The sequence below is a fragment of the Manihot esculenta genome, chromosome 15 (genome assembly GCF_001659605.2).
Source record: "Manihot esculenta cultivar AM560-2 chromosome 15, M.esculenta_v8, whole genome shotgun sequence".
Lineage (NCBI taxonomy): Eukaryota > Viridiplantae > Streptophyta > Magnoliopsida > Malpighiales > Euphorbiaceae > Manihot > Manihot esculenta.
This window is the reverse complement of record NC_035175.2, coordinates 3874965-3891247: the sequence shown is the minus strand read 5'-3', so window position 1 is coordinate 3891247 and position 16283 is coordinate 3874965. Positions and strand designations below refer to the sequence as shown.

General features: G+C 32.6%; 2 protein-coding genes across 2 annotated transcripts; one reads left to right on the top strand and one right to left on the bottom strand.

Annotated features, from left to right (window-relative positions):
- Nucleotides 1–633: 633 nt before the first annotated feature.
- LOC110601718 lies at nt 634–7883 on the top strand. Its single transcript, XM_021738979.2, has 9 exons — nt 634–799; nt 2056–3041; nt 3348–3975; nt 4089–4175; nt 4773–5000; nt 5719–5819; nt 6815–6911; nt 7037–7135; nt 7220–7883. The coding sequence occupies exons 2-9, from the start codon at nt 2059–2061 to the stop codon at nt 7280–7282; spliced, it is 2286 nt and encodes a 761-aa protein (XP_021594671.1). The 5' UTR covers nt 634–799; nt 2056–2058; the 3' UTR covers nt 7283–7883.
- Nucleotides 7884–12626: 4743 nt separating this feature from the next.
- On the bottom strand, nt 12627–15274 carry LOC110601467 (gibberellin 2-beta-dioxygenase 6). The gene is made up of 4 exons (XM_021738616.2): nt 14763–15274; nt 13256–13574; nt 12955–13186; nt 12627–12843 (listed from the first exon to the last, which is right to left on the bottom strand). Exons 1-4 carry the CDS (start codon nt 15230–15232, stop codon nt 12827–12829), a joined length of 1038 nt encoding a protein of 345 aa, XP_021594308.1. The 5' UTR covers nt 15233–15274; the 3' UTR covers nt 12627–12826.
- Nucleotides 15275–16283: the final 1009 nt, after the last annotated feature.

Sequence of the window (16283 nt, the reverse complement as noted above, 5' to 3'; positions counted from 1 at the left end):
TGCAAATGAAGCCATAGTGTTCACAGTTTTTACTCTGCCTGGTAAACCTTTCTTTCTCCTTATTGGTCAGTTAAAGGGTTAAATAGCCTTTTGTTTTCCCAAATTATTATTTTCTCGATTGGTATTTATTGAGAGGAGGGGAGTTAATAAGAAGATTTCCAAATATGCCCTGTAATCCAATCTCAAGTATTATTATTTTATAACATTTAAATAATATTTAAAAGAAACAACTTTGTTAACATAATTGAAAAGAATGATTTTCCCGAGTCATTATATTCTAGGAAAATCATTCCTGAGCATTAACCTATTTTCTACGTAACCATATTACGCAAAATGACATTCTAATAATAAATTGACCTGTAAATCAATTAGTTTTTCAAAAAAGGAAAAAAAAAATCTCGACCCTGATTATAAATGTTCGGATCTATATATATATAATATTAACTGATTTGTGATTTAAGGAAAAAATTGGACAACATGCATTTATAATTAGCAATCATCTGCAAGTTTGATCCATTATCAGTTTTGAGTCTGGGATAAATATTTAATCAAAATTGAATTTATCTTTCTGATTTTAGATTGGGCTTGGGCTGACCTAAGCTAAAAGGGCATATCTTAGATACTGCTAAACCGACCCGAACCTAGTCCACCCGATCCATGGCGCCCCCCGAGTACAGTGACGGAGGGAGGAAGAGATAGGACAAATGAGCGCATGGAATTTGCTTGCAGAGACCCTCCTCTGTGATCGGGATTTTTTTTTTATAGCGAGTGTTGGATTTCAAGATAACACCGATATCAGGTAAATATCGCTTTAGTTATTTGATTAATCCAATTTTCTTCGTTTCTTTAAATAAATTCGAGCTGCAAATTTCTTTCTTTTTTCTTTTTTCTTTTTTCAAATTTAGCTGTTTGATATCCAAATACTGTATGATTCGTAGTTTTCTCGTATATATTTTTATTAGGTTTTTTCAGGTTAATGTTCTAACGTTCAAATTTGACAAACAACATTTTCCCTATTTAGTATTCCTATTATTTAAATTTCTTATCATGCCAATTCGGGGTTGATCATTGATTTAGTTCATAGAGGCGCAAATTAGTGTTGATTTCTTGTGTCGTGATAATTTTGCAGTTGATTTTGTGGTCTGATGGTGTTGCGCTCATCAAAAATATCTTTTTTTTTTTTTTTTTTTTTTTAAGTAATGATTTTGGTTCAGTCGTTAGTTATCTCCTTCGAAGAGGAAGTTTAAGTTCATGTAGCCCTTTCTCAATTGAAAAAAAATGTAGCTTTCACCTAGTCTTCCTCTTCCTCGGATTGGTTATATTGTTGGTCGACTATCATAGTTTGTTGGATGTGACTATAAAGGCAATTCCTTGTATCATTTTCTTATATCCCATGTGATTTAGTGGAATTGAATCTGCTTCAGTGCATTTTAGATTATAATTTCTGTTGGGTACTTCCCTTGAACTATATTTTATGTTCTGTTTGCATGTTTTTAGATACTGATCTAGGGATTCTAGAGCCTTGAAAATTGTATTAAGGAGATTTCTTGTTGCTGTTGGGCTAGTATTTACAATTTTAACATGTTTGCATATAAGGGCGTTGTGTCTGCTTATGTGCCTCTGTTTGTGTATTTTATGAACATTTTGCTATTCCAGCACCATCAATGAAACCTATCCTTCAGTGCTATTCCAAATCACACTTAGGATTTTTGTACTTTCGATGTCATTGAGCTCCTATTTTTTGGGTTTCTCTCTTTCATCAAGGTTTTTGAGTGTAGATGCTGTTACAGTTCTCCTAAAGAACTTCTTTGGTTGGCCTATATTTGGCAGTTTGCTTTGGCAGGAGACTGGCAGACTGCACTGGGTCAATAGTTGCTTTTCTTTCTTTCTGCGTGTCTGAATTTGTGTTTTTCCTTATATTTGTGTATTTGCTTTATACATCCACATGGAGGTGTTATAACTTCAATTTTCTATATTATTTAGTTGCCAGTTAGTGTTTGAATTAGGTGATAAATGTGTGTTTATTCTCTTGATACTCTCTGTTTTACCTGATAGGGAATGGAGGAGATGGACATTGAACAGGTAGTGGATATACCTGATACCCCTGATAGATTAACTGCTCGGCATATCAATGGTGCAAAATCAGGAAAAGGAAGTAATTCATCAGCACCTGGTCCTTCAAGAACTGATTTTAGGGATAAAGAATGCTTGAATCAGCCAAGGGCAAGGAGCAGTGAAAATGGGCACTTGAATCCTCAAAGAATTTCTGTGAAGATGGATGGATTTGTGCCTCGCAATAAATCTATTACTTTTGCTCCATCAGAAAATTCCTGTCGTTCCAAGAATGCTCCTTTATTTAGAAGAGGAGCAATGGCCTATAACTCCAAGCCTGAAACCCGACTTTCTATTGGAACACAACATGTGGACAAAGGAAAACCTGAGTCTACTAAAATTCCTTTGAGATCACGTGTTCATATGGAAGAGGAAGCTATATTTGACATGGCTTTTCCATGCAGGACATCAAAAACTCTGCAGGCTGAAGAGACAAGAAATGTTCAAGTACCATCTAGTGGTGGCTCCAACTTACGTTTCACACCTATGACATCCAGCAATTCCTGTAAAGGGAAGGAAAAGATAGGCGTGAATGCATGTAATGGTTCTGGTTTGACTTTAAATGATGGAAAAGGGATTGGTCCCACTGGTGGATCTCAACCAAAAATTGAAAAACAACTGTCTGCTTCTGCTCTGCCTGTTATCTCACCAAGAGTAACTGGACAAAAAAGATTGGTGCGAAACGGATGCATTTCTCCACATAATATAGCCACTAGTGCAAGAAAATTAGCTGAAAGTCACCGAGTTGGTTCCACCAATGTTGAAAAAGATCACGTTATTAGCATGGTTTCTGATGGTCCATCTGAGGTAGATATCAGGGAAATAGTCGCTGAAGAGAATAATTGTCATAGAGCAAAAGGAAAAGGGGTGGTATTTCATCCATCTACATCAACAGAGCATAATGTAAAAATTGGTCATGCATCTACCAGGTAATTACCTGTGACCACACTTTTTGATTGGATGTCTCCTATTCCCGCTTCACCTAGTGTACTAATTTATTAAGGAATCAGCTGTGAGTCTTATTGACCTTTAGCACTGTCTTCTCAAACTTTGATGTATTACGTAGGTGCTAGAAAATATCATGCTGTTGAACTTATATTACTAATTTTACATTTTTATTATTGCTCTTCTTTGTTCTTTACATCTCCTCTTCTGATTATTAACTGGTGGGTGTGGGTATAACTATCTTGTCTTGATGATCAACTTTGGCTTCTTGATCTTTATTTCCACTGCAGTTGTGGGACTAATAACAAGGCAGCTAATGAAACCAGTGACAGCAGAGATTCATTATTAGGTGGTTGGAGAAGTACGCTGAACCATACAAAGAACATATATCAAATGGAAGGTGAAGATGAATGCTTTATTGATGAGCAGCGCAGAGACAGAGTTGTAAGAAGAAATAATGGTAATGGAAATGTTACTAAGATTACAAGTGATTCTGGAGACCATGGTGAAGGCCAAACAGCTTCCAGGCCTGTGTCTGGGCTCAATCAAACAAGTCAATCCCATCATATTGGGAACGTACATAGTAAAAGGCAAAGGAAACATAGGTTGACTTTGAGAAATCAAAGTGACTCTACAACGGTTCCTGATGACTCTGAAATCTTTTTCCTTGGTTCATCTGAGGAGTCATCCAGCTCAAGATTGTCCAGAACCTTGAATAGACAGCATCAGAGTATGTTGGAACCAAGTTATGAAATTGATGAGTTGTTACCTGAAAGGAGAAACAACTCTTCTCCAGGATTAGGTTCCATGAATGACGACTCAGATTCTAGGGCAAGACAAGTGGAAGCAGATGAAATGTTGGCTCGTGAACTCCAAGAACAATTGTACCACGAGGCACCAGTATATGGAGGCAGTGAGGTTTGTTCTCTTAAAACTGATTCTCCTTTTCCACTCCTTTTGATGTTATATAATTACTTTGTTATTCTTCCACTTTATCTGTCAGCCTATCACATTTATTGAATATTTAACAGATTGATGAAAATATAGCATGGGTACTGCAGCAGGAGGAGGATGCATTCCGCACTGCTTCTAGTCAAAATCGCCCTAGACTACGTCTCGTAAGTGTGCTATCAGTGACTTGTGTAGCCTTGAAAAAGCTTTCATCAATATTATACTGCCACAACCATCGAGATTTGTACTTCATTCATTTGATAGAAAAATCTGATGACCCTTGTATTGTTGTTTTAGTAGATTCTGCCTCTTTGTCTTGAACATTGTTTTCTAAATGATGTGGTGCAGCTGGGAATAGCTTTATGAAACAAGATCAAATCTAAACATTTTGTAGAATAGCTACTAGCTAGGAATTCAATAAAAGAAAAGATAAAAGATTCTAAGCATCATATATAGAATTTCATAAACATCACATCTAGGGATTGAATTGCATTGGACAACTCAGGAAATCTAAACAATGAAGCATTAAAAGCTTAGGTATCTAACTATTTGTAGACTCAATATTAATCTTAAATCCATAAGTGCCTTGTTCATTTAAAATTTGGATTCCATTTTAAATTCATAAAATTATGCAGCCATCCTGCAAAATTGTGAAGCAGAAAAAGGACTCATGTTATTGTACTTCGAAAAATAATCTGCCAAAATTATTCAATTAACATGATTTCAACTTGTCTTATGCATCTCCTGTTTTGCATTTTATGCAGAGAAACTCGGCTACAGTGAATGCAAGTAGACAGCCCCAGCCACAGTCCTTTCAGAACCCTTCAAATAGGAGACGAGCCCAAACTCAAGTTCCTACTGGTAGAACATCGTTGAGAAATCGCTTGTTGAACCGATCTACTGCTGCATTACCTAGAGCCAGAAACCACTCTCATGCAGCATTATCTAGAGCGAGTAGTCTCCAGTTTCCTCTGGGCATGGACTTAGATATGGTATAATGTTCACATTGTCATCTTCTATACCTCATCTGAAATTTTTAATTTTTATTGTTAATGTGCTTTTTTCCCTACCGAGTCTTTGCAGGCCAGCGTTAATGATGTATTGCATTTGAAGAGAGCTTTTGGTTTTGATCGACTTGAATGTTGTTCAAAGTTCACACTTTACACAATGTTTGATTTAAGATTTTGCAGCTTTTTAGCTCATTTGGGAGCTTGAATATTGAATATGTTCTGAGTTTCAGATCTGAAAGTTTGTTCAGTATTAGGATAAATTTTTGTTAGTTCAAAGGAATGAGTTTAAAATACTTTAGGCCTTTTCTGTATTTTAGATAAGATATCTTGTCTATGATAAGATGTCTTAAATTTGAATGCAATTTCTTATTTATTTATTCATTCTTGTAGCTTTTTTATAATGCCTATGTCTGCCAATTATATACGGTTGTGACATTTTGGTCTTTGAACATCGTCTAACCTGTGTCATTATGGTCCAAAAAGATCATTTAAAAAGAAAATGTTGAGACATTCTAATTTTGGTCCAAACCTTTTTTTTTTTGCTTTAAATTTCAACATCTCTCTCTCTGTCTCTCTTTTTAATTTCAAACATTACCTTTGTTTTGTATTCCATGTGTTATTGGTGTTTACTCTGTAGATCAGGTGGTATGAACCTGTGGTTAACTTAACAGTAAAACTGATTTCTTGCTTCTCAAAACAGAGACTTGATATATTGGAAGCATTAGAGGATGCAGTAGGGGAATTCAGTGATATGAGTATGACGGCTAGTCACATTCTTCGTGTTCAGCGTGATTTCAATGAGTAAGACTTTGCCCTGTATATGAATTAATCTACTCTGTTCAATGAGATGATAATCAAGCATTTGGTTTGCCCACTTCAGTATTATTATTATCATCATCCAAATTTATACTGAGATAGCATAAACTTTAAGGAGTTGTCTTGTGAATCATGAACATGTCTACCTAGAGAAGTACCTAGGTGCAGCTGTGCCTTTTGCATTGAGCCATCACCATTCACCAGTATCTGCTATGCTGATCCTGCTTGGTGATCATTTGATGGTTTGCTTCTATGCCAAATTGGCAACGTGCATGGACACAACACATCAAGCTGTTCTTGTTTGCTAACTTTTGCATTATTCTTGTTGCCCATTTAGTTAGCTTGTTTAAAATCCTTAAAGAGGGAAAAAAATTAGCATTTGTTGGCATTTTTAAACATTGAACAAAAACATAGGCTTAGTTCTTGGTTTATCAGTTCTCTCATTTTAGTGCAGTCTTAGTTCTTTATTTATCAGTTCTCTCATTTTAGTGTTTCTTTCTGATTGTTGACTATTTTGACCTTGTTTGGCATGATTGCATAGCGTGTTTGGTGGTTGGTTAGATTCGTAGGCGGTATTGCTGTTTCAGCCGCCAATGGTAGTATGTACTGAATAATTAGAAGTTGACATTTTGTCTGCAACCTTTTTAGCTTATTTATGTAGGAGAAGCATATCACTTGAACATGTTTTTCTCTCATATTTGTTACTAATTTGGAAAAAAAAAATTATTGAAGTTAGCATATGTTTAAGCATTTTTGCAGTCATATATTAAAAGAAAATCGATATTTTCCAGTGTATTCCATGTGCCTACAGATAATTTCTGGTTGATTTTCTGCATGGGAACCAAAAAAAAATATAAAATAAATTATTTGCTTAAAAAATGTCTTTTTGGAAAGTATCTTTTACACAGATTTATTTTTTGTGAAACATATGGAGCTTAGAAGATATATCCTGCATCTTTGTTTCTTTTTTGTTGCTGCAGAAATGATTATGAAATGTTGTTGGCCCTTGATGAGAACAATCACCAACCTGGCGCACCGGTCAATCGAATTAACAGTTTGCCAGAATCTGTAGTACAGGTAAGTTGAATATGATATGCTGGAGATGCATGTGCTTGAATGAAATTGGAAAAGGCATCGAGGATAATAGGCAATCTTTTCTGCATATTTGCTTCTTGATTGTGTTGTACTCTGTATTTATGCAGACGGAGAACTTTGAAGAAACTTGTGCAATCTGTCTAGAAACCCCAACTATTGGAGAAACTATACGTCATCTTCCTTGCCTGCACAAATTTCATAAAGATGTAGGAATTTCATTCTTTGCAATTTAGTGAGCGTACATTTCCACTTATTTAAGCCACTGATATTTGACTCCTCTTTTTTGCCAGTGTATTGATCCATGGCTTGGCAGAAAAACGTCATGCCCAGTTTGCAAGTCATCCATAACCTGATCTGCACTAGTAAATGTCAGTGACTCAACTGTCTTATGCTTCTTCAGTTAAAAGCCATTTTTTTGGAAGGTAATTCAGAGTTGTAGTTTCTGTTAACCAGCCTTCTGGAACATCACATAAAGAAGAACTATGCACTTGGGGCCAAACTAGCTGTTTTTTGAAGTTTTGTTGAACAGTACATTTAGTTATGTTAAAAGGAGTTGAATGAATTTTTAGTTAAATGGTGACAGATGACACTTCCTTCAATTACTTTGTTGAATTGATACACGGTCTCATGTTGGGCATAGCTTTGCACAATGGCATTGAGCTGAGCCAGGTCCTGAAAATTCACAAACAGAACCCCCGACCAGTAGATTTCTGTTGGAGTGAGAAGCGAAATAATGTATGAAGCCAGGAAGGCAATTTGAGGTGAGGGTCTGTAGCATTTAAAGCGCGGACAAGCTTTCCTCAGTAATTCCCGGTTTCAAGATCCCCTATGTTTTTCTGGCAAAAAGAAATATGGAAGCAAGTGCAATCTTGTATGTGAATGTTTCATCTTGTGCCATGTCTATGGTAAGCTTCAACCTAAATTTCAAGCAATAATCAGTCTTCCATTTTATTACTTTTGTGCGAGGAACATCCATACCCGTGTATTTAACTTTGTTCAATGCGTGTCCCTTGGCCGGATGTAGGCCAACTAACCTCCAAGAAGAATTCAAGAAAAAAAAAAACTCCAAGAGGAATTACTTGGTGCTCTTTTCAAATGATGAGTAATTTAGTGTTCAAGAGGAATGATTTTTTTTTTTTTAGCACTGTTGGCGTGAGTATTAAAAATTGCTCCGTGTCTGTGTCTCTGTCGCCTTGTTTTTATCGGGCTGTCGTCCATCCTGACCCTTTCTCTCTTTTGGTGGTCGCCTTCCTCTAAGCTGACAAAGCTCTCGATATCGGGCTTTTTGTCAAATTACTAGCTTTTTACCAAATTAGGGGTAAAATAATTATTTATGAATTTGAAGATGTAAAATAATTATTTGTAGATTTGGAGTTAGGACTATTAGATGATAGTCAAAAAGAGAGTCTGACGCTGCTTATTTGTTTTTTTTTTAAGAAGGGCCTGGCACCATTCTAAGTGGTGTCAGACTATTATTTATTTATTTTTATTATTTATTTATTTTTTTATAAAATTTTAATAATTTATAAAATTATAAAATAATATTATTATATGATTAAAAAATTACTGATATTATTTAATAACAGTATTACTGTATTAATTTATTAAAATAATAAAAAATTTAATCATTAGATAAATATATATAATATTATTAAATTATTTTTATATATTTAATCGTAATTGAATTATTTTTATATATTTAATTATATTATAATATTAATTTTATAATTATAAAATTATATTTTACAGTAATTTTTTATTTAAAAATTAATAATAAAATTTATTAAATATTAATGTATTAAAATTATAAAAAATATTTATTATTATAAAAATATATAATATAAATAATATTATTAAATTAATATAATATAAATATTTTATTATAATATTTTAATAATTAAAAAAATAAAAACACAACGCTACTAGCGGTATCAGTCATTTATTTTTTCTATTATTTATTATTTATTTTTAAGAGGTCAAATCATAATTTAATTTATTTAATTATTAAAATATTATAATTATATTAATTAATTAATATATTATTTTTGTATAATGTTAATTTAATAATTTTATTTATATTATATTTTTTATTATAATAAATTTTTTATATTATATTTTAATAAATTAATATAATAATACTGTAATAAAATCTTACTCGTTAATCTTTTATATATTTAATCATGATATTTTGAAATTTAAAATAACGGGTTTATATTAGTAATGTAAGTTTAAATGGAGAGAAATGTGCTTTCTCCCCTTTATTTTTTTTTCTTTGTCCGCTAGTGACGTTTAGCGTTAGGATCCATCTTCACGTTAAATGGCCATTTAATTCCTTCGGCGCACACCATCTTTATGCTAAACGGCCATTTAATTTCTCCGGCGTGCATGCGGACAGGTTGCTAATTGATTGGGTTTGCTGTCCTTTTTCAAGTCACATCACTGGGCTGGACTTCTCGTGCTGAACCTGAACTCGCGGGCGGCCCGATCTGCTCCGTGTCTGTCTGGATCAGAACTGAAAATGCTAGACCGGCTAAATAAAGTGGGTGCTTAAGACATTAAACCTATTTCACTTCTTCGGATTTAACCTCCCTAGCTCTTGCAATGGCACCTTCTTCCTCTGTAAAATGATTAAAGAGTAAACAATATAGAATAAATAGGGGTGTAAATGAGCAAAACCATTCGTGAGCTATTCGAGGTTCGATTCGATAAAAGCTCGACCGAGCTCGACTCGATTTGTAAACATGCCAAGCTCGAACTTAATTTTTAGGCTTGTTTAGTAAATGAGCTAAGCTTGAGCTCCATAGTATTCGGCTCGTTAAGACTCGTGAGCTCGACTCATTTCTGAATTCATGAGCAGACTCGCGAATAGGCTCATGACAAGTCTCGTTAAGTAAACTGAAATTACTATCATAAGAGAAATAAACTAAACCTTACATATACTTTCATGAGCCAAATCTGAATTTTTTAAAATTCAGCTCTATATAGTTTAGTTATACTCTTAAACTTGCATATATTTAGATCATTAAGATTTAAAAACTCATCTTTATAAGTTTACATGCTAATTTATAGATATACTTATTTAACTAAAATTATTTTAGCTTTAAATTTATTAGTTTTAAACTAAAACTCATTATACATGTAAATAAATTAAATTACTCGTGAACTATTTGAAACTCAGCTTGATAAAAGCTCGACTCAGCTCGATAAAAGCTCGATTCGTCTAAGCTCGTTTGCTAAATGAGCCAAGCTTGAACTTCTTAATACTCGGCTCGAGTTCGATATAAGTAAAACTCGAATTTGACTCGAGTTCGAAAAAATTTTAACGAATCAAGCTTGCGCTCTTCAAAACTCGGCTCGGCTCGGTTCGTTTACACCCGAATAAATTAATATAGTTTTTACAAATAGTTAATTTTGTTTAAACAAAGAGATAAAATAGTAATTTTAATTTGTATGAAACGATAAAATTAAATATTTTTAATTTAAAAATTCAGAACACTAAATTAATATTTAAAAAATTAAATAATAATAATCTTTAAAATTTTATTTAATTAATAAAATAAATTTTTAAAAGAGAATAAAATGAGGATATCTCACTTATTGTAATCGAATTCATTCTTCTTCTCAATATACCATCCATACGAGTAGTTGTTGCACCCAAAGGACGTCCAATGCCGCCATTGACATTGATCTTCTCAGGGTGGAAGCTCCAACTTCTTACGACAATAAACAAATCGAGAAGCAAATGCCTGCACATGTAACATCAAAATTTTTAACAGGAAGTAATTCATGAATTCCAACTTTCTGCACATTATAGATAAATAGGGAGTCGGGGCTACAATTACTGAACACTTTTTAATTTAATTTTTCTGAAAAATGATTTAATTTTTCATTTCAGCATAAAATATTTTTTATTGATAAATTATTTTAACATTTCAAACATCAAAAAATTAAAAATAAATTTTAATATTTTACTGACTTTATAATGTATTTTTCCTGTTTTTGGACAACTAAAATAGAAATTACACATGGTTAATGAAAGTATAAAAGAATATTTTTATCCTACTAAATGCTAGTAAAGTAATTGAAAATATTCTTGTTACCCAATTTTTGATAAGACCTACGTCAGATGTATTGCAATGTCTTACAAAAATCAATTTTTTTTATTAATAATTCGTAAATTGAAAAATGATATAATAGGCAAATCTTGTATAATTTTTCGGTGGCTCTTGCAAAATAAATATATTAATTCCCCTCCTGTAATTTTTAGAAAAATTTATTATTTAAATTATATAATATAAATTTTTTTTTTTTTTGAATCAAGAAAGACTTTATTTATCTTGTAGAATAATAATCCAAGAGACAATCAGGAATGTCAATCCAAATCTTGAATATACCATGATGAATAGACTCTCTAGCTAATAAATGGGCGGCTCTATTTTCTGAACGCCGTACCCAACAAACATGAATGTTACCCTGAGACCGCATAACATCTTTGCAATCAGAAACAACTAATCCAAACTCTGAAAAATCATCCAGAGGAGAGCGAATAGCCAAGACTAAGGATTGGTTATCCGTAAAAATACAACCCGCCTGAAGAAAACAATCTCTAGCATAAGATAAATATTGACGCAAGGCCAAAGTTTCAGCAATAACAGGTTGCCCACCCTCCTCATAGAAACCCGAAATTGCAATGGAAAAGAAGCCTTCCAAGTCCTCAAATACTGCTGCAAAACCGAACAAATCAACACTAGCAAAGACTGCACAATCAATGAATGCAATCCAATCAACTTCAAGAGTGGTAGCCTCAACCAATGGGAGCACACGAGGAACAGATGGGTGGGATAACGTCCTTGGTCGAGACACAAGTGAAGCCACATAATCATTAAAATAGGAACTAGCAGCATGATGAATCTTACTGGGTGACAAAACTTTATTGACCCACAATCTTTCATTCCTGGCATGCCATAACTTCCATGCATGTATAGCCATACGAGCAGTCCTTTCTCTGCCAAAAGTATTATAAATATGAATAAAGAAATCCATGAATATAGAAAAATTAACAGCAGTAGAAAAATCAGCAAGTCGCCATAACTCAACAGCCATTGGACAATGCAAAAAAACATGTGAAATAGATTCATTAACTTTTTTATTTTTAAAATTATATTAAAATATTTATTTACATTAATCCATTCATTAATTTTAATCATTAAATATTTAAAAATTTTAAAATACTATCAATATAAAAAAAAATTAATTAGGATACATTTTATAAATTTAAAAAATTAATTAATAAATTTTTTAAATTATAAATATAAAATAATAAAATATCTAATCGCTAAAATTAATTAAAAAAATTAACTAATAAATTTTTTAAAATATTATAAAACTAAACATGAACTTGTCTATTATTTTAATTATTTTTATCTTATTTTTTAAAAACTTTTTAAAATATTTTAATATTTTAAAGATAAATATAATTAAAAAATGATATTTTTAATATGTATGAAAAAGTAAAATAAACAAATATAAAATAAAAAGTAATATTTTATAATTTTTATTAACTTTCTTTTATTAGCCATTAAATTAATTTATAAATTAAAAAAAACATTATAAGTTAAATAGTTAAAAATAAAAATTCAAACCGAACACTCCCCAACAAGCTAATATTAATTGTGCCGCCTTTCCCAGACATTGTTCTACATTAGCATTGGCTATTGGAACTTGGCTTGTTAAATAAAAAAAAAAAAAAAGAAAAAGCAATTAAAAAGAAGGCAGCTTATTGCCCACACATTCATGCACACAGGCACCAAACTCCATTGAAGCCCACTTCTCCATTATCTGCTATTACTACAACAAGAAGGATCATACGAGATTGTTCATCTTCTCCGTTGGTTGTCTCAGCTTGCAGGATCGTCTGTTTCGAAACAAATATTGCAAACCACACTATTAATTAGAAAAATTCTGAAAAAAAAAAAAAAGAAGAAGAAATAGAAGATAAAGAGAAAGCTAAGAATAACTGGCTAACCAGCCTCAGTCTGGTTGAACCTGAACCTGTCAAGCCCAATCTTAGACCCCAAGGTCTTTATGTCTTGCTGAACTTGAGCCTGGAAGTCACTGTAAGTGAAAGGCTTGTACTTTGAACTCTGTATCACACTTCCTTCAGCGGGGAAAACGAAGTAGCAGATTGAGTATCTCTCTCCATGTTTGTTCGGCTTCACTCTGTGTTTAACACTCTTATATTCATCGTCACTTATTGCCTGAACAAAGAATATTCATCAAAAACATCATCAAAAAAAAAAAAAAAAAACAAGAGAAATAATACCAACCTGCATCATATCTCCAAGGTTTAGAATCAACGTATCAGGAATGAGCTGAACCTGGAGCCACTTATCATCCTTGAGAAGTTCAAACCCACCAAGATCCTGGTTCAATATTGAAAGAACTGAGCTGTCTGTGTGAGCTTCCATGCCCCATGTCTCATCAGCCATTGAGCACTGAGGGTATCGATACACACGTATGAATCCTGTGGATTCTGAGAGATAAGCCTTGGATTGGTCAGGACTTAGATTGAGAGCTTTGGCCATTGCTTGGAATATGGTGGTAGCAAGTCCAGCCAAGTGCCTTCCATATTCTTCCAACAGAAGTCTGATAATGAAGCGCATAGAAGAAGAAATCTCGTTAATTAAAATAAACTTTGCATAAATTTTAGAAAAGGAAAAAAATCCAATATTATTATGTTAAATAATTTTGAAAAAGAAAGGAGGGGTTTGTTTTCAAAAAAATAAAACAAAATCTCAAATCTTACATGAAACAATAGGGAAAAACATGTCCAGAAAGCAACAAATTGTGGACAAGGAAGATCCAACTAAAGTTTAAACACTTTTTCTTGTCCTTTTGTTGCACAATAATTTAGCTTTTGGAATAAAAATATTTTTTATAAAAAATAAAATTAATACATTTTCTTTTTTTAAAATGTTTTTAATAGCTACCATGTTACCAAATTTTTACTTATTTTAATTTAAGTTATTTAAAAATAAATATAAATTAAAAAAATTAAGATATAAAGTGCGAGTATCTTCAACCTTTCAATAACTTTGATTTAGAATTGTGATTAAAAGGTTCTTTTTTTTTTTTTGAAACAAAAATATTATTTTAAATGTTACTAAAAAGGTGATTAATTTGAAGAAAAAAAATATATTTTTTACTATTTTGAAAATTTACAATTAAATTCAATAAAAATTTTAAAATTATATATATTCTTAATAATAAATTAATATTAAATAAATCATTGAAAAAATACGTTATAGAAATGTCAAATGGATCATAATTGACAAAGAAAAAGGAGAACAAAATGGAACCTTCTTATCCATCAAACATGAAAATCAAATCAAGAACCATAAAAAGAAGCGCAATGATTTTTCTTTTTTCTGCCACAAGTAGTACAGATGGGATGCAGGGATTTGACTTAACACAAAATATCAATCAGAGAAAAACACTGAAATTTAATTAATTATTTAAGAATGATATATCAGGTAGAATAAAAGATCATGAAAGTGAAATTAGAAGAAAATGATTGAAATCTGTGTTGGCTATCAAAAACTCATCTACTGCTAATACACATCACTGTTATGCAATAGTTGAGCCGCTAGAGAAAACAGAAAAGTGATTGACGCTGACAATTCACTTTCTTTTTTTCTTTTCCGAGAAAAAGATCTGGACAATCCAATCAGTACGTCGCTTACAAATCTTCATTTGCCTATTCAAGAACTGTACAAATCTAAAAGGTTTCCAAAACAATCAACGAAATGGGACATAGAAAGATGAAAACTATACCTGAAAGAATCAAACGTGGGATCTTCAGCTTCAAACTGAGAGAGTTGATTGAGAGGAACATTGAAACCTTCGACCCAGTTGATATTCTGGGGGCTTCTTGACAGGGAATCCCCAGATGGGGTAAGGGCAGGGGTACCCCAGAAGTAGGACACTGGGCTACTGGCCACCAGTGCTTGTTTGGATTCAAATGATAGAGAGAAAAGCTTCTTGGAATGATCTTCAAGTTGGCTCACAAGGGTTAAAGGAACCCCATGGTTGACCAAACGAAACAGGCCCCACTGTTTACAAGCCTCTACAAGCTCGTCTAGGTTGAGACACTGGAGATCTACAACAGGGATGGGATCAAATTCTTGATTCAATTCTTTGGCGTTATCATCAAGGCAAGAGATTTGAGCTTGAGCTTGAGCTTCAGGGTTTGTGTTTTGCCGGCGAAACACAGGGGGGTAGGATTCGAGGTTCATTTCAGACATTTTTGTTTGTTTGTCTGTTTGTTTCTTGTTTTTTTACACACTGACACAGTAACGCTCAAGTAAGTTGCTTATCGAACACAGCTGCCAAAAGGCAAGAAAATATAAAATATATAGGAGACGGGCTTGCAATGGGAAATAAATAAATTAAATGTAATCTAGGAGGAGGAGGAGGAGGTGAATCAAGTTTGTTTGGTAAAAGATGTCCACGTGGGCTCCCTCCATTGTCCTGCTGACCTACTATTGTCTCTGGCATTGGTAATCTTATATGACACGTTCTTGAATAGTTGAATGAATCTTGACTGTTGAGGCTGAGCTTGAATGGAAAGCTGCAAGTAAACTTTGTTTCTAGCACTAGTTCCCCTCTTACACTTAACCTGACATCAAAGCAAGAACTGCCCACTGTCTATTCGCCTTATATATTCTTTTTTTTTCTTTTTTTCTATGCTTTATAATGGGATATAAGCACAAAAAATAAACAATGAATATGGAGAAAGGATATAGGAATAATATAGATATATACATTAATATATCCACACACTGATCAATTGATTAAAAGATTCATTGTGTTGTTTTTGCCATTGTCCGTTGTATGATTCTAATGAATTTAGATAAAAAATGCTCGAGGCAGTAGTGGTGATGGAACAATTCCTAGGGGAAAAAAAAGATGTGCAAATATTTGGTGGTGGGAACAAGGCAGTGTGTGGTCACAGCCTGTTTTCTCATATGTCCACTTACATTGTGTTTGATGTATTCCTTTTAAGGCGAAATAACTAGAAATGGGTAAAATTTTTACTTTTTTTTTTGTCCATTATAATCAATATATATATATATATATATATATATATATATATATTTAAATTTATCCTCATTTCAAAGGCGAGCGTTAAATTATTATAATTGAGATAATATAAATAAAATTTCAATTAATTCAATTGAAAATATCGATCGAATACATTATAATATGACTTTTTACAATCGATTATATTTCAATCTCGAGAAAAAAATCTAGATAGGAGATTTTTTTGAAATGTATATTTTGTAAGGTAAAAAA